The following is a 24,129-nucleotide window of genomic DNA, read 5'->3' on the forward strand; positions in this document are numbered from 1 at the left end:
GTTTTAACACAACAAATTGGGAAAATTAAAGTAAAAGTACATATTTTCCTTTACCAGGGACGTGAGACTCCATGGCAACCAAGGACGTGTTCGGCAACCTTTCTCTGTAGAGCTTGACCCCACATTTCCATAATGGAAAATCACAGCAAGCAAAGGATCCTGTCTGATCAGAGGACATTTTGGGGACTGCAAATGGAAAGTTGAACAGGAAATGCACAACAGTCCGTTGAAGTATAAATGATTAAATAACACCATATCTAATAGCTTAAGCTTTATCTAATAGCTTAAGCTTTTGGAGTAACTCGTTGTTTCATGGTATCAGAGCAAAGGTTTTGGGTTCAAAACCCCTTGATATTAAAAATCCAGTTGTAATGGCCAACCCAAAAAGAGGGGCCACACGTGCCAAGTGTAGGCCAACCCTAATAAGAGGTGGCACACGCGAGATGGAGTATTAAATTATAAAAGATTAAATAACGGTATCTCCAACAGCTTAACCTTTTGGAGTAATTAGCTGTTTCACATGGTATAAGAGCTATTGCCTCGCAGGTCCTGGATTGAAAACCCAACAACTTCTTGATATTAAAAATCCACGTGTATGGCCAAATTAAAAGAGGGTCACATGTGTCATGTGCATGGCCAACCCAAAAGAGAGGGGCCGCACGTGAGGGGGAGTGTTGGAGTATAAATGATTAAAAAACACAATGTCTAATAAATAAAGCTTTTGGAGTAATTGGTTGTTTCACACTACGTGCGTTCAAACAATTTAAAGTGCTCCAAAGAATTAACATAAAAGCTAATTCTTGCCATAAGGGATTTTTTATAGAAAGATTGTACTGCATAGATGAGGTTATAACCAAGATTAATGTAACCTGTGGGGAGATTTTGTAGAAGCAAAGTTAATGATCCACCTAGAAGGGGTGAAATTTTTATGCAGTGCTTTCCCAATACCAAGATTTTATATGGTGTAAGCTCGTGTAGCCCCGTATTTTTCAAAAATGGACTGAACTGCCCACACCATGAGATGATCCAAACCGTCCATTTAATAAGCCACAACATAAATAGGTTTTTCCCCAAAATCATTTCCATAGGATGATCCCAGCCCTCCAATCTGCAGAGAAACTGTATGGTATAGATCGAAGGGCTTGGATCATCGAGTTGCAATAAGACATTGCATACGGGTGCCAATATCAAAACAAGGCATTAACATCCCGCATCGTACTTACTAGCTTTTTATTTGGCCGAAAAAGAAAGAAAAGAAAGCATGTTTTTCTTTTGATCGGGTTGGAGAGAGAAATAGGGATGATCTCTGATACCCTAATCGACACACAGTAAGTAGATTTTTACAGTTGGGCCTGTGAATCTTCTATATTCGTGTAAGGTTTTGTAGATTTCCCTTCTCCTTTATAACGTTTCTGAGATTTTTTAGGGTTAGGGTTCTCTAGAAATAGCATCATATTGTTCTGATTATGTATGCAATTTTTTATTCTTAGTTTAATCTTTCTATCCTTAGTGTGAGATATTTTCAATCCTTACTGAAAATTTTCATCTCTTTTTGGTTCTAGGGCAGCAGATTTTGATGTGCCAGAAACTAGGGCTTTTATTTTAAACCTTTGATTTATCGATTTGGGGGAATTGGTTCTGAATTAGGAAAGTTGAGAAAATCAAAAGAAGTTGAGTTCTTCTAGGATTAAGTTTTGATTCAAAGGGGAGAAGTGGGAATTGAAGGAAAACACAGTTAGGGTTGTTTTTCTGGATTGGCAAAGTTTGGTTTTTATTAATTACTTGAAAACATGTCTGTGACGGCGGGTGTTAGCGACACTGTAATTGCGATTAGGGATAAGCTTAGAGGTAAGATAGGGCAGACCAAGGTGAAAAGGTACTGGCCTGGTAAAGCCCCAGAATGGGCAGAGGACGCAGATGAAGATGGAGATATTAGAACATCCCGATCCATTGCTTTAGAGAAAGCTTTTCCAATTAGGGATGACCCAGATGGTGTAGTCAAAGATGATCCTAGGTTGCGTCGTCTGGCCGAGAATAAGGCAGATAATAAAGAGGAAGTGAGGGCAGATCATAGACGTATCCGCCAGGCAGAGATTGTTTCTACTATAGAAGAGGAAAATAGAAGGCAAGAGAGATTGGATTTTGAGGAAGATGATGAGGATGCGTTGGAGGAAAGGAGAAGAAGAATTAGAGAGAAATTGCTTCAGAGGCAACAAGAAGAAGCTGCGCTTTTGCCTGAAGAAGAGGAAGAGGAGATAGAGGAAGAGGAAGAGGAGGAGTCCGAGTATGAGACCGACTCAGAAGAAGAGCAATCGGGTATTGCCATGGTGAAGCCGGTTTTTGTTCCTAAGTCGGAACGAGACACTATAGCCGAGCGCGAGCGGGTTGAAGCCGAAGAACGAGCGCTTGAGGAGTTGGTGAAGAGGAGAATGGAGGAGAGGAAGGTGGAGACAAAACAGATTGTTGTTGAGGAGATAAGGAAAGATGAAGAGATTCAGAAGAATTTGGATGTGGAGGCCAACATTGCAGATGTTGATACAGACGATGAGTTGAACGAAGCAGAGGAATATGAGGCTTGGAAGGCAAGGGAAATTGCGAGGATTAAGAGGGATAGAGACGGCCGTGAGGCTATGTTGAAGGAGAAAGAGGAGATTGAGAGGGTGAGGACTATGACGGAGGAAGAGCGTAGGGAGTGGGAGAGGAAGAATCCGAAGCCTCTTCCTCAACCGAAGCAAAAGTGGAGGTTTATGCAGAAATATTACCACAAGGGTGCCTTCTTCCAATCAGAGACGGATGATCATGCTGCCACAGTGGGCACGGATGATATCTACCGACGTGATTTCTCGGCTCCAACTGGTGAAGATAGGATGGATAAAACTATATTACCTAAGGTAATGCAAGTCAAGCATTTCGGGCGTAGTGGAAGGACCAAATGGACACATCTTGTTAATGAAGATACAACCGACTGGAACAACCCGTAAGTATATCTTTACCATTCTTTGAGATCATTGACTTTTCTAGTATTTTCGGCTTCATTTAGATCAGGCTCATCAGTTTCTTTAAGTAGATTTGCAATATTTTCTTTAGAAGGATGAATGCTTGTTTCTTGTTTTATGTTCCTCCCGATTCTCTTACAATATCTGTCGAGGGATTGGTTATGAATTATGAGCCAAAATTTTTTCATATGTTGCCTGTTGTACTTAAGTATGAGGGTGGTCTTGCATGTTGATTTCCGTCAAGTAAATTCTCCAAGAGGAAAATGAAAAATGTCAAAAAGCAGAGTTTATAATTTTAGGTAGTCTTGTTCTCATGCAAAATGTCATTCTCAAATTTTCATATAGCTATAGGGAAGACAAATTGGGCAGCTGAATGGTTGGCAGCATTACTTGCCAAGGCAACGTTCGTTTTGGCTTTTGAGAAATGACTCGAGTCCAAAACTGATTATTGGACACAAAATTGAATTGATGCAATTTTGAGTCCAGTAATCAGTTTTGGACTCAAAATCGGCTCTCAAAATCAGTTTTCTTTTAATGCAAAATGCCATTCTCAAGTTTTCATATATCTACAGGGAAGACAATTTGAGCAGCTGAATGGTTGACTTGGCAGCATTATGCAATTTTGAGTCCAGTAATTAGTTTCGGATTCAAAATTGGCTCTCAAAATCCAAAATGAACAGGGCCTAATTTCTCAACCGGATTGAGATACATCTGCTGAAGTACTTGATTGGAATGTTGAAGATACCTCAGGAAAAAGTTAATATAGGATCGTCTGTGAGGGAGTTACCTTTTGTGTGTAAAACAGCCATCATAAGAATAAAATTGAGAACAAAAAAGTAGATTCTTTAACTATAGTATGGTTGTTTAACCTTTATATATGCATGCATCTCTTGATGATATCGATCTTTCTCTTGCTATTTCAGATGGACTTACAATGATCCTCTTCGAGCAAAATACAATGCTAAGATGGCTGCCGTGAACGCATCGATAGCCAAACCAAAAGGAAGCAAGAAGTTGAAGGATTGGGAGAACCACTAAACTGTACCGAAGGAATCACTTCTATCATAAGACTTGAAAACCTCCTTCGTTGGAGACTCCCAGCTCGTGGTGGAGCCTCTGTTCAGGTCCTGAAGATCAAGTTCAATTGGTGTACAAATGAAGGGGGTCAGTCTACTTTTGATGCTTAACTATGCAGTTTATGTCATTGTATCTGAATTTAGACAAATGCTTATTTGAAGGATTTTTTGTTCTGTTTTTCATTTGGACGTGGCCCTCATCTCCATCATATCACACCTATTGTCTAACAAAACGTTTCATCTGTACTGATAGTGTGTGAAAATTTAGCAGCCATTGGAGTTTTTATAGGCTTATCATTCAATTGATTTTCGCATCTTTGATTACACAGGGACTCAGGCTTGTTATCTGCAAATGATGTGTGTTTGGTTGCAGAAAATGCCCCTCGACTGTATTTTCTCCTGAAGGCTATTCTCTATTTCTCTCTCTCCCTCTTACCATTGATATCATCCCATTCTAATTATTCGGAGCTGTTCAATCCATGGTAAAAAATTCCCATAGAAAATAAGTTTTTCATCGTTTGTCAAATTTGTTTTCCACAGAATTTGTTCCAAAGTAAAAAATTTCCTTATTTTTTTTCGGAAAACCTCACCCAAGCTACACTCTGATTTTTCTTTTCATGAATTTTTTTTCTTGCTTTGGATCCAAATTGCCTCGAAGGGACGTTTTGATGTTAGAAAATTATTTCTTGGAAACTCGGGGGTGGTATGGCCTAAAAGAAGACCATTTTGCCACCTTTGTCTTCTCTATTTTAAGCAAGTCTCGTAACTCTAAATGAAGAAAGAAGAGGAGCAAGAAGAAGGTGAGAAGTTATGAAGAAGGGGGAGGCCCAAGTAATCACATCACCATCATGACTCATGAGAGATGAACTCAATACTCGGGTCCATGGAGAATGTGCTAAAGTTGTGGTAAATCAAACCATTCTTTCCCAAGAAAAATGAATGAAGAAGGAAATACTATAGTATCTGAAGATCGTTATCCTTACCATTCAAAAAAATAAAAATCTGAAGCTCATCAAAAGACAGAGAGGGGGAATGGAGCCCTATTCTCTCTATCGTTATCGTGGAAGAGTAATCTGATGTTTACCATTTACCAACCATAGAAGTTATGGATGCTGGCAAACAAATCAGACTAAATAGGGTATTCTAAAGATTGGACAGTTGATTGAGAGTGTCCAAACCCACTTGGCAAATCATGCAAAATTTCGACTCATACAGGCAACGTTACTTGATCAAATAGAGAACAAAACTTAAGCGCGTTTAATATGTTCCAAATATGAAGAGGAACCTAATGTATATAACACTTAACAAGGTTAGGAAATTATATTCTCTCAGTCTCAGTCTCAGCGCAGGTAAGAGTAGAATTAGTCCATTTGATGTCAGCGTACACAAAACTGCAAAGAAAGAAACAACTGCTGTGGCACACAAAACTTAAGGTAATGATGAAGTAATTAGTGAGAGGGGTTCTTGATTTGGAGGTTCTATGTGACCTAGTTGCACCGGAACCACTAACTCGAACAGTAGAATGGGTCCCACCTGTTTAGATAAACCAAACCGGGAAATGATATATTCGTCCCTTTTATTACTTGGGACACCCCTCTCTCTCTCTCTCTCTCTCTCTCTCTCTCTCTCTCTCGTGTAAAACAGTTGTCATAACTACAGTGGAGGGAGGGTGTTGTCCCAAGTAATAAATGTGGAGCCATCTTAATCCTTTGATTCTCTAAACAGTCATTTTGTCTAACATTTTGAGCCATCCATTTTAACTCGATTATAATTTATAACAGAGGTCGAGGATCATTCTAGGGAGAAGATTTTTGGGCACAGTCCATGTCAAAGATCAAGAGACGGCTTAGATCATCCAGATAGGTGGCGATCAATTTTTATTTATTTTTTCAATTTTTTTTTTTAAACGCTAACGTCTGAGATCAATGGTGATGATAATTCTAAGGTCCCACACTGGGACATTTATGTACATTCAAGACTGTTGATCTTGTACAACATCACAAGGGGACCCACATCATCTTGGTCTCATGCCAAACAGAAAAGAAGTACAGAAATCAACGGTTTAGCTTTTGCCGGCAGCAGCCTAAAAATGAATCAAGGGCTTAAAGATCATCCAATCAAGGTGTACTCTTCCTTCAGTACTGATCTCTGAATCAACAATATCATGCTAACAAGACATTCTCAATGTCTGAGTTCTTGCATGCACTCTCACTCGGCAAAGATTATGTAAAAACAAGAGCTAGGCATCGTTTTTTAAAATGTAACAGATTAATTAAGGAAAACAGATCACAAAATTTCATCAAGCAGAGGTAAAAAGCAAAGGGGAATGATAAATTCGCTACCTATTCTTCCCCGGGCCACCACCCCCTTCCAGTGTAAAGAGAGCAGTCATAAGTACACTGAAAGAAAAAGGGGTGAATATATCACTCCCCTAAGCAGAGCAGAGTTAAAAAGCAGGAACATGACAGACAATCTCCATAAACATTTACAAATAGCTTTCTCAATCTATAAGAAAAGAAAACAATGGTTTTCCTTTTATTGGAAGAATACTAACAAGGCTTGATGGATCCAGGTGGTCTTAATGGAAATTGGCCGGACTTGAGGACCCCGGTCAGAACCAATCAGCATGGCAAACGTAGAGCCCGAAATATGGCTGTGTAATAACTGTTTTTTTTAACATTTTTCAGAGAAAAAATATGGGGCAGCATTGTCTTTTGACAGTAAAGCTTCTAAACTAGAATGACAGAGGCAAGCAAGATGAGGACATGACTAAAGTCGGTTATCAAAGGAGATGAATATGAAGAGACATGGGATTTCTGGATTCCTGTTTTGGCACGATGGCACATAGAAGAATCAGAGTCTTAGAGCTGACCCATTGCCATGACAGAGCAACATTCTCCTCTCAAGAACAAGTAAACAAAACATGTGCAGAAAGGTACAATGATCCTTGCATAAGTGGATAGTGGAGAGAAACCTCAAAACTTGACTGAAGAAAGTTGGATTAAAGGTTATTCACCCAAGACCATTTGAAAAAAAGACAGAAAGAAAGCTGGATTGATTGAAATTGCTTTCGAAAATGGCACTTCTGATATAAATTATACACAGGAACAAGTTTGAAGACTACCTTGTTAGATAGCCTCAGTCAAACAAACAAAGTTCAGTGTAATGTCACAATAAGAGAGACATGTAAACTGGATCAAGGCAAGTGAAAATGAAAGGGAAATTCCCCCACCAAACCTGATGTGTCCAAGCTCACAGATTAAAACACATGCAGTAGATATACAATGGCAAATAGACATAATAAAAGGGAAAAACAAAGAGCTAGATAGGAGCTATTAGTTAAAGTTCTAAACAAATAAAATACTCTATTCAAAGGCTATAGCCTGTCCAGAATAATTTAGACAATTCAATTAAGTGAATTTCTGATGCAATTCAAGTAGGCCCACAGGCCCCACAATTCCACTAGCAGGAGGAAGAAGAAAAGGGACCAAAATAATTTAGACAATTGCAAGAAAAACTAGGGATGCTGGTAGTTTTTTATTATTATTTGGAATCGTACCTATTTTTGGGTATTTCCTAAAGGTTTCTAGATTGGGTTTTTAGAAAGGTCCGTTCGGGCAAGCTCTACTGCTTGTTTAGCAAATAATTTGGTTTTTTCCTTTATGAGAGAAGGGCAAAGTAAATTTGAATTTCAGAGAGTTGGGAAGAGTCAATACAGCAGCTCTCATTGGCCTGGCTTTATCTCGAGCTATCTCTCTCCACTACTCCAAAATATCAGAAACAGACGACCATCCAACACTATGTGCCTAGGTCCAAATGATTAAGATAGTAGTGAGACTTGATGATGATGATGAGTGATCCAATGGTTTTCTGATTCTCCTCAAAAAATTCTGGAACCATGCACTTCCCAAACTCCCCACATAACAGCATAAGGAGTGATTAGCCAAAAGATTTTGCCTCTTTTAACCAGGTTGGGGATCCTCCAACTAGAGATTACCTTTCCCAATTCCCCATCGAACCAGGCATCACCCAATCAATCCCAGAGGCATTTGAACACTGCAAATCAGGTTGTGTGGGGCTTCCTTGCGATGAATAAAGAGATGAGAAGCGGATTACTCATCAGCTATACACATAACACAGCGTTTCAACAAACTGATTTTCTTCCTCTGCAGAACGTCACAGGTGTTGATACTTTCAGATATAGCCATCCGGTTGGAAGTAGCGACCCGAGGCAGGATTGGAGGGTGCCACGCAACGCCTTCCATCCTGCTGATTAGGAGAAATATAGATATGATAAAACCTCTTCAAAAGCTGCCGAAAATGCTCTCCTTCCTCATTCCTGAAGTAACGGCAGAAATTCCGCTTCCAATCGATCCCATTCCTCCAACTCACTACATGTCTCACTTTGACTCCTTTGTTAAGGGCTATAGTGAAGAGATCTTGGAAAGAATAACTAATGGATGCGTTTGACCAGTAAAAAAAAAACAAAAAACTAATGGATGCGTTTGACAGACACTTATCTCCCCAAAAATTGGTGTCTGCTCCATTGCCATACTAAGTTTGGTGCCTTCTAATTTCTCAAGTATCGAATAGATGCCTCCCAAGGCCCCAGAAACCCTTCCACTTTTGGGAGTGACTATGATCCACTCAACACCAGGCTTGCCATTTTTGTAGTTAATAACAACGGTCATACATAAGGCATTCCCTTCCTCACCATACCTCTAATGCCACTTTCCAAGAAGAGACCAGTTCCTCCGCTTGAGATTTTTTTTTTGAAATAGTAAGTGAGACTTTATTAAAAGAAAAGGAACATACAAGATAAACGACCGAGATGATCAATACAAAGTTACATCAATAGCACAAAATTAGAGGCTTCTCAAGGAGGCAGAAAATAAAAAATTTCAAGACTTTCTCTAGCAACCCCTTCCCTTGCAAGCTTGTCTGCATCTGAATTCTTGCACCTCTTCACATGCTTTAAGGAAAAAGCGGAACCAACAGCCCGGTCTTTAAACTGAATTATCCATTGAATCCGCCACCCGAAGGGGCCAGAGAATGCCATCAAGCTCACCCCCTGACTATCTCTCAATACGCCTCCAACTCCAGCAGGCCCCGGGTTTTCAAAGCTTGACCCATCAAAGTTGAATTCTAATTTATCATAGACAAGCAGATCCCAATTCCCCTGATTGAGATTTCCAATCCCCAAAGCTCCTAAAGATACTGAGTTCTGACCTCTTTCAAATTTATCAAGTGTTTCTTCTTAAGCTTTTCCTTCCCTTTCCATAGGAAATTCTTTGGAGTCTCTCAATACATTTGGGCTGTGTTTGGTTGCACAAAATCCCAGCAGCCGTCGGGATTTTGTTTGGATTTGGGATTCCATTCCACTTTTGGTTGCCAATATAGCATTGAACTCCCTGGGATGTCTTCTAGGTAGTTATTGCATGTCTGCTGAGGTGGCATTTGTGTCCCCTACTTATAACTTTCAAACCAAATTCCACAAAAATGCGAAATTTTGCTTGAAATTTCTTGGGAATGGTGCTCTCTCTCTCTCTCTGTATATATATATATATATGGGTAAAGGCATCCCCTACTTAATCACCTACTCTCCAAGTATAACGCTGCACAACCATAAACTACTTACTGCTTTTCTCCGAGTCCGAGGTAATTACAGGCAAATCCATTGCTTGTCTCCTCCATGTTGAATACTTGCCAATATAGCTTTGGTGACTGACATTGGAATATTTAAGATAGACAAGAAGTAAATCGGGAGATTGACAAGGTAAGCTTTAATTAAGGAAATCCAAGCCCCAAAAGAAATATATTTTTCTTCCACGAGGCGAGTCTTTTTTCAACCCATTCCACAATAGGGACGCAAAGGATTTGGAAGGATTTCTAATGCCGACCGAGATATTTAATGGGAACACAATCCTCGTTTGTATCTGAATCGATTGACTAGTTGCAAGCTTACGTTGTCTTCAACATTAACCCCCACCAAGGAGCTTTTGGAGATGTTGATTCTTCGACCAGAAGTTGCCTCAAACCATCTTAGGACAGCCCTCATATTCCAGAGATCCTCTTCATCTATTCTGATGAAGACAAGTGCACTGCCAGCATATACAATATTACAGATGAGAAACCGTTACATCATGATTGATACTTAACCCCCCACCACCCCACCCATTTTTTTTTTTTTTGAAAGAATACGTATGCCTTCAATTAGGCCCTTTTATTAGATTTGGAAATGAGCTTGCTGAAGGCCTCACAGGTGATAACAAAAACTAACGGGAAAACGAATCTTCTTGCCTAATGCTCTGCTATTGTTGAAGAAACTGACTGGGCCAGCATCGATCAACATTGAGAAATGAGCCGAGGAAATGCAGCCCTTAATCCAAGCTCTCCATTTGAAGCATAATCCCATCCTCGGAAACAAATAATCAAGGAAGGCATTTGAAGCATAATCCCATCCTCGGACACAAATAATCAAGGAAGGCACAGTGCACTTAATTGTAGTTGGCTTAGGGGTGCAACTTGGGTCGGGTTGGCCCGACCCGACCCGACCAACCATTTGCTCAACCCGACCCTGATACGACCCAAGTTCTAACACGACGAGGTTCAACCCGACCCGAGGAACCCTTTTGCCAACTTGAACCCGACCCGAGTTCAACCCGACCCGACCCAACCCGAGATTTTAAGCTTAAAAAATAAAATAAAAAATTATTAAAAAATGTCAGGTTGACTCGGGCCGGGTTGCCCAAGCCCCTCAACCCGAACCCGACCTGAACTCAACCCGGGTTGAGAAAACTCAACCCAAACCTGAACCTGAACTCAACCCGACCCAACTTTTTTCGGGGTTGAACCCATCGGTTCGGGTTGAGCCCGCCCAAGTTGCACCCCTAAGTCGGCTTTCTCAAGGTCAATTTCCAGAATGATATCTTCTTCTCTTTGAGCAAGGAATCGACACACTCGAGCAACCAGCATCCCATCCAAGATTTCTCTCCCCTAGATGAAAGCCCCCTGAAAAGGAGAAATGATGATGCTAGGCGAGGCTTTTGTAAGGTGATTAGAGAGAATTTTGGCAACTACCTTGTATAGACTATTCACCAAACTTATAGGTTTGAAGTCTTTGGCTTCCAACACCCCTTCTTTCTTAGGAATAAGGGCTATGAAGGAAGAATTCATGCTTTTATTGAGACATTAAACGCTTCCTTTATATATTCCTTAATCAACTGCCAAAAAACTTGATACAAAGCCATGGGAACCCTTGTCTCTCCGTATTGAAAAAATGACTTCTTTGATCTCTTACCTCCCAGCAAAATCCCTTTCAACGAAAAAGGATTCAACCTTGTTTAAGAACTACAAATTTATAGTGTCCGTCTTTGATCTTCGACAATTACCTCCATTGTAAAGAGATTTGAAGTAGGGAAATTTGTCTGACCGGGCAATCTGGCATGCTCAAACCACCTTTCCATAGCAACAATATCATTCCTGGGAAAGTTAAGCTTTCCCACCTAATATAAGAAGCTCCAATACTGTGATATACCAGATACAATCACACTTAAAGATCTAACCCCATAGTCTACAACTTTGCAACTGTTAGCCTCCGCACTATGGTGTTGATCATTACCCACAAACGAATGAGTCAAACCATGCTCTGCCGGAGGAAAGATCTGGGATCCTTTTTCGGACCACCGGCATCTTTGTCTGCAGAACTCCAATATTTCTTGCAACTTCTACATGTGATTCACCTCTTAAAATTCCAAGACAAGCACCTGCAGCATATCCAATCCCCCAAATTCCTATTCTTCCTGCCTTCCATGGCTTTCAGAAACCTGTAAAGTTTTCGACTTCGAACTATGTCCCATCCTCCAGCTCCCAGTCCATTACCTTCTTCTCTGTGGCAAGCCTTGCTTAAAATTCACCTCTCATCGCTGGAAACTAATCTCACCCTTCAGTCATTAGGTATGCTTCCTTCCCCTACCTGGTAACGATGCCTACTCCTCAAAGTCCTACTTTTTTCTTCTTTGATTACGTCCTTGTATATGTTTCTCATTCTCTCATGAACTTGTCGCCTTTGTCTACTCCTCGCCATAGTTCTTACTCAGCCCTTGCACATAGGTCTAGAGTGTTGAGGCTTTTTAAACTCCACAGAACCAAGATGTTAACAGCAGTCTTGATAGCAGGACGTGCATACCCACATGAGCATCACCCCATAGCGGCCTTCAAAGGCAACAATTGTAATTTCGAATTTGTCAGGGCCATAATGTCCAAATTCCTACTAATCCATAAGTCTAGCACAATCTAATTTTCTAATTGTTTGAATTCGTACCTCTATTATTCCAGAAGCCTATCTTCACCGGAGAAATGTTGGATTGATTTTTTTTTTGGATTGATATTTGATGCTCCTTCTGAAAGATCCAGTGTAATGATGATCTTTCTGTCATAGTTGATGCTAGAGTACAACCTCTTAGACCTTTTTTCCCTTCAGATCGAAATTCAGCTCCCTTGCTGAGGTCAGGAGACGACCCCTTATCTGTACTTTCTAAAACTTGTAACAAACAAGAAGACTAACTGCTCTGGCATTTTCCTATATTGATAATTTCCTCCACCCTTAACGTAAATGCTAAGAGGTTTGAAGGGTATGAACTCGATCCTCTATTCCCTGACTCTCCATTAGGGCTGAGGTAATCCCTCAGCTCTTCCGATGAAGGAGGAGAATAGGGACGATAGCCCTCCTCAAATTCGAAGAGGAAAGAAACTCTTCAACTTCAAGATGGCTATAGCAAGGACGTGTAAGTGAGGTTGGGGAATTATCGCATATAACAGTAGCCACGCAATCATCTGAGGATATTTTGGATGGCTTCAGGGCTTCGACATGGCAAGAGGATTATAGTTTACAGAGGCAATCCCACTATCGAGTGCTCTAAGTGGAATAGGAGAGGGGGTATTTTCAACTTTTGATGGGTTCTAGAGATAACTTTCTGGTGCTCCCGCCATACCTTCTTCGTTAGAAACTAGCGCCATGCATCACAACTTAGGTTATTAAACTCATTGAAGGTAGCAAGCCTTTCGATTCAAGCGTAATCTGATTTTTCTACAATGTTTCTGCGATCAAAAGAATTCAAGAAGGAGAGTTGATTCTGGTTATGGTTCTGATCGCCCTCCCTAGCTTTTGCTCCCTCCCTGTCCATCCCTATCTCTTTGAGGGGTTTCGAGTGTCTCCTTCTTTCGACGATAGAGACGAGAACTGCCTTTGCTGGTCCTACATTTGTCTTTGTTCCTACTTCGTCGTCATCTCTTCCTTTTTCTAATAATCTAGATTTAGTTCAATTGTCAGCAAGTCTTCTGTTTTAGACGGTTGAAATGGCCAGGGATTGCTTTGTTAATAGGGGCTTATAATTAGGGGCTTTGCTAGTTGTAGCAAGGGAAACAATAGAGGAGATGTGCCTGGATCTTTTGGAGAAAAGTTTTTCACTTTTCAATCTATTAATTGTGAACTCCAAGATCTTCAACAAGATCAATGGCGTGAGATAATGGATTTGTGAATATTAAATAACAAACTTGCCAGTGAATCGGAATCAATCAAGGATTTTGAGGTGACAATGCAACAGTTGGAAGCCATCAAGCTCCTACTCATCAAACAATGTAAATAGGCAAACTGTCCGCACAAAATAACAAACAATCTAAATGTGTAAACTAAATCCACGCACAAAATAACATAGCAGGACGTGTCACCAACATACAGAATAAACACGAATTGATTGCATGTAATTAAGGACAATGCATCCCACTAAAGAAATAAAAGCCTAAATGCTTGTATCATGCAACCAAGAAGAGGAAATGAAACAGCCCTCAGTATAAAACATGGAATCCTATACCTGAAGCAACAGTCAAACATAAAATCCTTAAATTGGCCAAACATAGACCAAACATGCATTGCGGACATGAGTGATACATGACACTACAGATGTTACTGCAAACAACCCATTTCATTTCTGCCAAGAAGAGGACAAATTTTAGAGGAAAACACAGTCTCAGTGAAAGAACCTTTAATTTTATGAAAATTCCAGGTATGTCAAGATAGGCACTGGCAGTAAGTTTTCGATGAGAATTGGGGCAAGATTACAAATATGTGGGATCTATATTAAATTGAATTTCTAATACAGCTGAATGCATGAAAGAGGGCCAAAACCCCAAACACAGACAAAAACTATATCCATCAATCAAGGCTCTCACATACTCCTTCAAGCTCCGAAAAAATGCATGTTAAAAACCATCCTACTTCCTAGAACAACATAAAAAAGCAAGTAAAAAGGATAAAAAAGAAACTATAACTATTCATTAAAGAGCAATTAACAGAAAAATGAACTGGCTAAGTATCTTTCATGTTTACCACCAATTGCTTAACCAAAACAACAAGCATATAACAAGAGATCCTCAAACAAGCTTAAACAATTAGGCAATTCTAAAACCATCCATAATGAAAGAGGGAAATTACTGTACAAGGACAAGACGACCGACACCACCCCCATTTCCTCCTCCCCACACCTCTTCTTCCTCGGCGCTATCATCATCAGAATCTTCGCCCTTTGGGACCGTCACAATAAGCTCCCCATCAACATAAACAGCACTGGCAAGCTCCGGCCTAGTAGAAAGTGGGAGCCTAAACCTCCATAAATCAAGATCAAACTCATCCATCGCCAATTCGAGAAGGTTACTCCCTCTTATAACAATTTTCGTAACTCCCGGATATATCTCAATTGTCTGGGTCCGAACATCGTCCCCAACATCATCTGTAGTCACCACAAATCGAAAGCATTCCGAATTCTCTTCGATTATGACGTCGGCATCCGAATTAAAGGGTAGTTCTAAAACCCTATTGAATATGTGAGGGAGGCGACGGAGTTTCTTTTGGCGGCCTGAGATCCTGTTGGCGGGATCGGAAAGGGTTGAATTGATGTTGTAATGGAATGTAATGTTATTGCGTTTCTTTGGAGCAGGGTATACCTTCATGGTTTCTTCACTATGAATTGAATCTGATTTCGTTAAAATCAGAACACAGACGACTAAACCTAGTCCCAAAATTGTGCAAGAAATCCACGGAAATGAATCCAGCTTAGAACCCTAACAAACAGTGAAATCACAAAAAAATCATCCAAAAAAAACCCCTTCTAATCGAGTGTCCCAATCTTACGCTGGAAAATAGCCTTTCGGAATTAAAACCCTAATCAAATGCAGAGATAAATGGCCGTAAAATTCGGCACAATGATAAAAATCTTTAGCGGATTACTTTAATTCTCATTCAGAATCTTCGCCCTCCAACAACAAATTAATTAAAAAGAGAGAGAGCGAGGGAGACTCAGCTCGGGTCCTCCTTCGAATCGACTCCAATTTCTGCAAAATCACCGGGAAAACCCCTCCGACGAAAGATTGATGACTAGCTTTTGAACCCTAGAGAACAAACCCTAACCCTGTTAACAAAAAAAAAAGACACTTAAATCGCCCTTCAAATCAGAACCCTAATAACCGAATTTCTGTGAATCTCCACAAAATCTCCGTCGAAATGAGACGATTCAAAACTAAAAAACGAAAATTCACAAAATTGCAAAACAGACTCCGCTCAATTCCTCCTTTGAGGAAAGATCGAGGACGAGATTTTGAACCCTAGAACAAACCCTAACCTTCCCAGAAACCTTGACACAAACCCTTTTTTTTTCTTCTTCTTTTCTCTCCGAATCGCTTTTCTCAAACGAGGGAAATACTTTTTCTAGGTAAGAAGGAAAATGAAAAGAAAAGTTGGTTTGTGGATTAGAGAATCCCGCCAGGGCAGTATTAAATAAAGACTAAGATATGCTGGGACATGATACTTTCACCCCCTCTCCAGTAGGCATTCGCCCTTTGATAACGTCAGCAGTGGGCAACTTTAACGCTTTTTGACGTCAAATCATGTTACAACGGGGGTGAATGCGTACTGCAAGAGGGTGAAAATATCATCGCCTTTCTTTACTCTTCGTTTACTGCAAATATCGAAACTACCATTTCCTTTCATACCGGTTGAATTTCCGTTTTGGGTGATAGCAACCGCACCCCTTTGTTTTGATTGTGCCACCCCTCGCTCTTTATTCTGAGTGCTCTTTTTATTCTGGGTGTTGACGGATCCATTTCCTTCAAAGCGGATCCACATATATGTCTTAGCCACGATCTATTCAAATTCCGTAAATTGGTCGGATCGAACTTAGAGTGGTCTTGGGATTCTAATTCTTTTGTCTCGGTCGCAAACCATTCAAATCGGACCGTCCATTAGAGTGTCCTGGTGGTGCTCGTAGGTCTTGCTCACACTACATAATAGCTTGTATTTTTTAAAAAAAATAAAGAATTTTTTATTTTTATAAAAGAATTTCCATGAAAAAATTTATCAAATGTCCATAAATTTATTTTCATAAAACTCCAATTAAAATAAGGAGAGCAACTCGGGTAGATTTTTAGGAATTTAGGCTCAGCTTTTACTAGGGTTGCAACTCGGGTCGGGTTTTCCATAACCCTACTCTACCCTAGAAATCATCTCAGGTCAGATTAGTTTATTTTATTAAAAAAAGAGATTCATAAACCCCCACCTCCCCGCGATGGTTTTTCGAGTGACTAATTTCGAAGATTATACAATACACTGAAGCGTCACACCAACAACTCTAAAATTAAGTCGTCAGGAGAATAAATTTAAGAAGGGAACTATTTCCCACATCACAAACTTAATCGCCTCAGTGAAAACAATTACATCAATATACTGAAAAAATAATCTATCACGGTATTCAAAGATATTTAAGAAGTCATAGTACACTTAAATGAGTTGGGTCCGGTTTTGGATTTATTTCTTCTTTCAACCCGAAACGAATTTGAGATTGATTCGGGTTTTTCAACTTGAAAGCCAACCCAATCCAACACCAAGACCATGGATTTTAGACCCAACTCAGATTATTTTCGGGACGGGTCGATGAAGGTGAAGTAAAACCCGACCTAAATTGCAACCTTAACTTTTACCATAAAACTTAGTTTGTTTCGAGTCCTCTAACTCATTTGTCAGCATAAAGCTCAGCCGGATCCGGCCCAAATTGCACCCCTAATAAAAAAATCCCGTATCGAAAGTTAACTAGAAATATATTTTTTAATAAAGAAGTGTCATTATCAAACAAGGATTGATGTTGCATCATTTCCAAGTTAAAAAATCAGATTGAATTCATATTTTGGATGCCACGGGAGTTTTGGAGTTGAGGACAAAGTCGAGTAGCGTACTGACAAGGGAGGAAAAAACGTGGAACCTTCCTACAAAGGGTTACGTAGTTTAACAAACCTTTTTTTGGATTTTGGCTTGAGAGGGACTGGGCCCACTTCTTTTCTCCATGGCCTTTTTCACAACACAAATACTCTTCTTATATTTTGTCTTTACCTAAATAATTTAAAAAGATAAAAGATAAAAAAAAAAAATTACGCTTGTGATCCATCCCAAAAGAGGCTTATCGGGCCCACTTCTTCCTTTACGTGTTCAGATCTTTTGATCCAAATAGATGCCATTGACAACACCTTCACCGGATGATCTTAGGCCATTGATCTCTCAAGTCTCTTTCTGAGTTTGGGAAATCATATATTTGCACCTTTTCTTCCCCAGGCCACCCCCCTATATGACTACTAAGGGTGGCGGACCATGTAGGTTGTGCATCATGGTCTTAAAAAAGATCAAAGGCCTTGATTTCATTTGCATGCCTCTATGCCCACCTCTTGTAGGACTCAAAAAATGTATCATGACATTGATCATAAAGGCACTTTTTGCGTAGTCATTCTCATATAATACTAGTAAGAAACCCCGTGCGATCAAACGAATCCTTAAACCCAAGAATCAGGTGAAATAAAAACTGAAAATGTACTCACTATAAGGGCGACAAAAGAAATACATAAACCCACGAAATGAAGTCAAATAAAAAATGAAAATGTGCTCCCTATAAGTGCCACAAAAGAAATATATAACCCCCAGAATCAATTCAAATAGAGATTGAAAATTTACTCACAGTAAGGGCGACGAAAGAAATACACATATCCAAGAATCAACTCAAATACAAACTGAAAATGTACTCAGTCTATAAGACTGGAAAGATAAAACATTGTTATACGGCATATAGTTAAAAAAAATAAGAAGAGGAGAAATACAATAATTAAAAAAAGCATGTTGGAAATGCAGCTAGAAGCAAGAATTATAAACATTACAGTAGAGGAAGCCCACTAAGAAAATTTCATGTGCTATCAAGTTTGACAAATTAACAATATTTTAATCAAATTCGGCAAGTTCTATTGAATGGCTCCTCACAACTTGAAGTGATCTAGAGAGGGGACATTTGTAGCGACATGTTTAGAGAATTATTATCATTTGCAATCAGTTAGCTGATTATTGGCAAATCTGACATTTGTTTGAACATCTAGAACGACATCTAATGTCTTTGCAGGATCGGTGCGCTTTTCGTAGTAAACCTCGACATCGGTATCCAATAATCATCCGAGTCTTCAGTCTGCTTACATCCAAAAAGAGGATTCATGTACACGTTCTCAATACGCAGGTCATAGTAGACTTGTTGGGTGAAGATAGCAACATCATACATGTCGTATCTTGTTCTCCTGAATGAAGGTTATCGAGACATCTGCACTGTTGATGATGAGCTCAACTGCATTAGCACATGCAACAAATGTAAAAACAAAAGTAGAGGCAGTAAAAAAGAGGTTTATAGATGGCACTTAGAAACATATTTATCTAATATCTGAGGAAAGAAAGTTAATGAATTGACATCCCTTTTATGAAATTTGATAATATTTAGTAAAAGATAGTAAAAAAAAAGTCTCTCTCTCTCTCTCTCACACAGACACACACACGACGCAACTGTGTTTCCATACCAAGGGTGGCCTTTCAAAGCTCTTACATTTGCTGGAATAGGCCTTGACCGACAACAATGTTTCCCTATTTGGAAGCTTTGCAATGACAATCTTCTCCTTATTTATAAAATCTAAGGTAACATGCAAAAAAAACGGCAAGCCATAAAAAGAAAAAATATTCTCCCCCAAAAACCTCCCATAATTCTATTGCTTCCCTATTCAGTATTCACTCGGTGTTGAGAATCTTGGATTTTCAAGGATTTGATATCCTTCATTGAAATTATGGCCATCAATATTAACTTGCTTTTGATATCCTTCAAGTGACCAAATTATGGCCATCAATATTAACTTGCTTTTGAGAGGGGAAAACTCAAAATTAACACAAAAGCCTGATGGAAGCAACAGATTGAATTTTAATTCAAATATATAAGAAAAATTCATTACTACGAGACAAAGTAGAACCTGGTGGGGGTATGCGTAACCCCAAATTACCTACCAAAAAAAAGGTAGAACCTGTAACAATCTCCAAACCTAAGTCTTCCTTCAAGACTCAAGACTGCCTAAACATTATTCACAACCCCTAATTTCCTAAGCCAGCAACTTCTTTTGGTTGTGCCAAATGCCTAAAATTCCAATATATTATCCAACAATCAAGCGTAAAGAAATTCAAAGAAACTACTTCACTGTCATGGATACAGAACCAAAAAACAATAAGAGCATAGCATGAATCAAGTAGTTGCTAATAATCAACCTAAGAGAGAGAGCAGTCACCTAGTTGATTTCATTTAGAGCTCATCTCATGCTTTATTTTGGGAAATTTCATCATATACATGCAAATACATACTCAAACCCAGAAATTATGGAAATTATGAAACACAACAATTAATTCCAAAGAAATTCTAAATCAAATGATATATCACCAACCGATGAGATTGGGCAATCACAAACCTACCTACTTACTGAAGCAGTGATCTTGGCCTTGAACATTGCACTCTTTGTTGGCATCTTCGTCCGATCAAAGGAATGAAAAATACAGAATGGGCTATCATTTTATACTGATGATAAATAAAATTGAAATGATAACCTCCAATTGGCAGTCACAGGGACGTTCCTTTTATGATATCCTCCATGCTGTATAGCAATCAATGCATATAAACAAAATTGACATGATAACCTGCAATTGGCAGTCACAGAGACGTTCCTTTTATGATATCATCCATGATGTATAGCATTCAAAGCATATAATGGAAAGCGAAGCGTTTGAGAAGAAAGGATGTTTGAAGAGGCATACGGTGAAGGAAAGGATATGTAGGGAGTGTTGATGGTCAATTAATGGCAACATGCGTTTTTGGTTTGTGTATTTGGAAGGAGATTAAACAGGGAAGGTGTTTTGGGGAGAATCGGTGTAAACTTGGAAACGGAAAATTGAAGGGAGTTATTGCGATAATTTATTGCATTAAATGGAAAGTGGTGGTGGTTTCTCTAGAAAACGAAAAGCCAGAATTAAAATAGGAGGCAATAGGAAATTATGAAAATTGCAATGCCACGTATTATGAAAATTGCAATGCCACATAGGACGCCACATAGATTCGAGGGAGGAAGGGGAGGGCTGCCATCTCAGCGGTGAACAGTAAACCCCCCTTCCTCTTTATTATATATAGATTTCTAGCATTTCTTCCCAAATAAATAACATTTGTTAAAGTATAAAAGATTAAATAACACCCTCTCCAACGGATTGAGCTTTTGGAGTAACTGGTTGTTTCACATGGTATCAGAGCAACATGGTATCAGAGCAAAGGTCCTGAGTTCAAACCTCCTTGATATCAAAATTCCACATGCAATGGCCAACCCAAAAGAAGAGCGGGCCACATGTGCCACATGCAGGCGAGCCCAAGAAAAAGAGGGGCCACACTTGAGGGGATTGTTAAAGTATAAAAGATTAAAAAACACCTTCTCCAACGGCTTAAGCTTTTGGAGTAACTGGTTGTTTCAGAATTAAATAATGCCATCTCGAACAGTGTTACGGTCCTAGGGGGCCCGCCTAGGTATGGGAATGGGTAGGACCCAACCTGATATGTGAGAGGTTTAAAGGGCCTTAACTAACTCGTTCCATCAGCTCTGGAGCTTTTGGCATATTGGTAAGGTACCTAACATTCGGTATCAGCCACCACATCACATAACGGGCGACCTATGGAGAGGACTACGTGGTAAAAAGCCAAAGTGAAAGTCGTCAGAGTGAAGTTGCCATGTAGTGGGCCGTCGTGGAAGGGGCGACCTGTGGAAAGGGCCCCCTGGGAAAAAAGCCAGAGTGAAAGCTGTCACAGAGTAGGCCGTCGAAGACGGCGGATGCAGAAGCCCCGCATAGGTATGAGACTGGGTGGGACCCATTTCATCAGCTCTAGAGCCTTTAGTGTATTGGTAAGGTCTAACATTGATGGGCAATGTACCTGGTTGTAAAGGAATCCTATGATCCTGCGATTGGACTGGTGGGAGGGTAGTTTTCTCAGAACAAGCCTTGAAAGTCGCACAAAAGCTCAGACAATTCGGTTCCATAGGTTCAAGTTCCCGTAGTTCTGTCACGGCATAGAATTGCAAATCTTGAAGGTCAACTATCCCTTCATAAACTCGGGAGGGTGTGGCTCTTTGGCGTAAAGTCATGGGTATGCTCCCCAGTGACGAGCGTTCGAATCCCCCTTTGTTCAACTGATGCGCGTGGTCTACCGAGTGCCTGCGTGCATCCCTAGGGACTAGTCCCGCCCCACGAAGTGGGGTGGGGATACCCTATGGCATCAAAAAAAAAAAAAAAACTACCCCTTCATAGTATAGAGAACAGAAAACAGAGGTACAAAGGCAAGAACAATATTTGCCATTAAAAAAAATGGATGAGAATAGTATTTAGACTGTTATGAAGTCACTACCTTTCCAGTGCACTACTTTGGTTGTTATGCTGATGCCATATTTGTTGATAATTTCTCTTACAACTTGTTTCCGAAATTTATATATCACAAAGTTCTATTAATTGCATTACTGCCACTCTAGGAGATCTATCTATACCTTGTTTACAATTTAAATAATATAATCATTTGTTCAGATGTTTATTTCTACCATTTTTTCATGGGCATTTCTGTCCATTTTTGCAGCACCACAGGATCTTTTATCTTGTTTGTTTGTTTGTTGTGTCATTGGCTGTTTGGCTTCTATGAAATTTGAATTTGCTGATAGGAGCTTCTTTGGCCACTCTCGAGATTAGTGATAAGATTACTCTTTTTATATGATGTGATGTGGAACGTGCGGTGTGGATCAAGTCTTTTATTTTTTTATTTATATTTTCGTCATTTTTATTTGTAGTATTTTTTTGGGGTGTCAAAACTTGTCCGATTAGCTTGATTTTGGTATTTTTAGAAGGGTTTTTCGATTTCCTATATAAAGAGCCCAAGATTACATGATTTGGAATTGATTTAGCTAAGTTATAGGCATTTTACGGATATGGTAGGGGCATAATACGGGAATTCTATTTTAGAGATATTTTAGTCATGTTTCTACTTTTTAATTATGCTGCATTAGTTAGAAGATTGAGAATAATAGTTAGGCAAATATTTAGGGTTGCTATTCTTAGGTTTTGACTCTCTATATAATGTAATGCTATGAGGAAAGAAAGAAATAGATTGAATAAAGTTTATTTTTGAGACATCACTTTTGAAGAGAGCATTGGCTCTTTCACCCACTTCGCTCCTTTCACGTGTTATGTTGGAGTTTTTCTCCAAACCGTGGCATGGGTTTTCAAACCCCTATGAGATTATTTTAGTTGCTACTTGTGTTGATCTCCATCTTGTGTTGCCGCTCTACGCTCCCTGCATCATGATGCTACAAAAATCTACCTTGAAGTTTTCTTTTTGGTCATATTTGGCAACCTTGAATTTCTTTCATGATAAATTAGTTTTTCAAGCGGTGAGAGAGGGGTAGGGAGGGTGAGAGAAGGAGAGACTTTAGAGGAACGAATGAGTAGAGGGTGAGAACTGACTAAAAAACTCTTTGTTTATCGTTCTTGACTACCTATGTGTATTGATGGGGAACATCTTGCCCCCCAGTCCTATGTAATGATCTTTTGGATTATTCAATAGCAATTGTTAACTTTCAGAGAGAGAGAGAGAGAGAGAGAGCTAAAAAACGAAAACAAGGAAAAAATCAATCATATTTTGGGTGAAGTTTTTTGTTTCTTTATTTTTTTCAGGCTTCTTTTATCCTCCTCACTCTGCCCCTCTCTGTCTATCCCTCACCCACTCTTCCTCACCATAAATATTCTAGGAAAAATTCATGGTAGCCAAATATGCCCTTTATTTTCTCTAGATGTCTGACTTTATATCAGCAGCAATGAGAATCTTCGTCAATTAGAATCCAATGTACCTTGGCTCCAAATTATGAAGCTAAGGGTATGTTTGGCAACCATGAAAAATATTCCATGGAATATCACTGGGGCTGGGGCTAGTTGTGAGATATCGGCTTGAGAGGGTGGGAGTGAGTGGAGCATGAAAAGCCCTGAAAAACAGAACATAAACCCCAATTTGTAATTGCGAATTTTTTATTGTTTTTAGGGATTTCTCATGCTCTCTCCACTCATAAAGCACTCCACTCCTACCATCTCAAGTCTACCTCCTCCCTCCTTAGCTCCTCTTTCTCAATTTGGCCCATCAAATTTCTGGGCTAGAGAACCATTATTTTGGTTGTGTTGGTGCTCAAATTGGCTAAGCGAATGAACGGTCGTGATGTTGTTGGTCCTGCTCGTCGTCTAGTACTGACGACAAGAAGGTTAGCAAAACCTGTGACTTGCGCTCAAAGACTAAGGGTGCAACTTGGGTCGGTTTCAACCCGAATTTTCGGCAGGTTGGGCTGGTCTCCCTGAAATTCGGGTTGGGTTCGGGTTGGCAAAAATGAATCCGAATATAATTCGGGTTGGGTTGGCATTGGGGTTGTGTAGACACCCCATTTTGACCAGACCCAAATTCGTATTGATTGTGCAAAACCCTGTCCAATGAGTGAGTACGTGCCCCAAATTTAACCCCAGCGTAGATTAGGGTCCCGTCCAGATCCTCACAAAATTTCGTCGAGATTTGAACCCATTCACCTAGCCAACGAGCCGTGAGAATGTGCGTAGT

The 24,129-nt window shown here is 39.7% G+C and overlaps 2 protein-coding genes across 2 annotated transcripts; one reads left to right on the forward strand and one right to left on the reverse strand.

The window, feature by feature from the left end:
* Positions 1-1,181: 1,181 nt before the first annotated feature.
* LOC143881536 (uncharacterized) lies at positions 1,182-4,255 on the forward strand. Its single transcript, XM_077384651.1, has 3 exons — positions 1,182-1,328; positions 1,563-2,977; positions 3,920-4,255. Exons 2-3 carry the CDS (start codon positions 1,791-1,793, stop codon positions 4,032-4,034), a joined length of 1,302 nt encoding a protein of 433 aa, XP_077240766.1. The 5' UTR covers positions 1,182-1,328; positions 1,563-1,790; the 3' UTR covers positions 4,035-4,255.
* Positions 4,256-14,381: 10,126 nt separating this feature from the next.
* On the reverse strand, positions 14,382-15,828 carry LOC143881544 (uncharacterized). Its single transcript, XM_077384663.1, has one exon. The coding sequence runs from the start codon at positions 15,077-15,079 to the stop codon at positions 14,561-14,563; it is 519 nt and encodes a 172-aa protein (XP_077240778.1). The 5' UTR covers positions 15,080-15,828; the 3' UTR covers positions 14,382-14,560.
* Positions 15,829-24,129: the final 8,301 nt, after the last annotated feature.

Source organism: Tasmannia lanceolata, unplaced genomic scaffold (assembly GCF_043159265.1).
Source record: "Tasmannia lanceolata isolate RefF3 unplaced genomic scaffold, GAP_Taslan_0.1 ptg000002l, whole genome shotgun sequence".
Lineage (NCBI taxonomy): Eukaryota > Viridiplantae > Streptophyta > Magnoliopsida > Canellales > Winteraceae > Tasmannia > Tasmannia lanceolata.

Coding starts and splice junctions, on each gene's coding strand:
- LOC143881536 (XM_077384651.1), top strand. CDS start 1,791: ATGTCTGTGACGGCGGGTGTTAGCGACACTGTAATTGCGATTAGGGAT. Junction 2,978..3,919: donor ACAACCGACTGGAACAACCC/GTAAGTATATCT, acceptor TTGCTATTTCAG/ATGGACTTACAATGATCCTC.
- LOC143881544 (XM_077384663.1), bottom strand. CDS start 15,079: ATGAAGGTATACCCTGCTCCAAAGAAACGCAATAACATTACATTCCAT.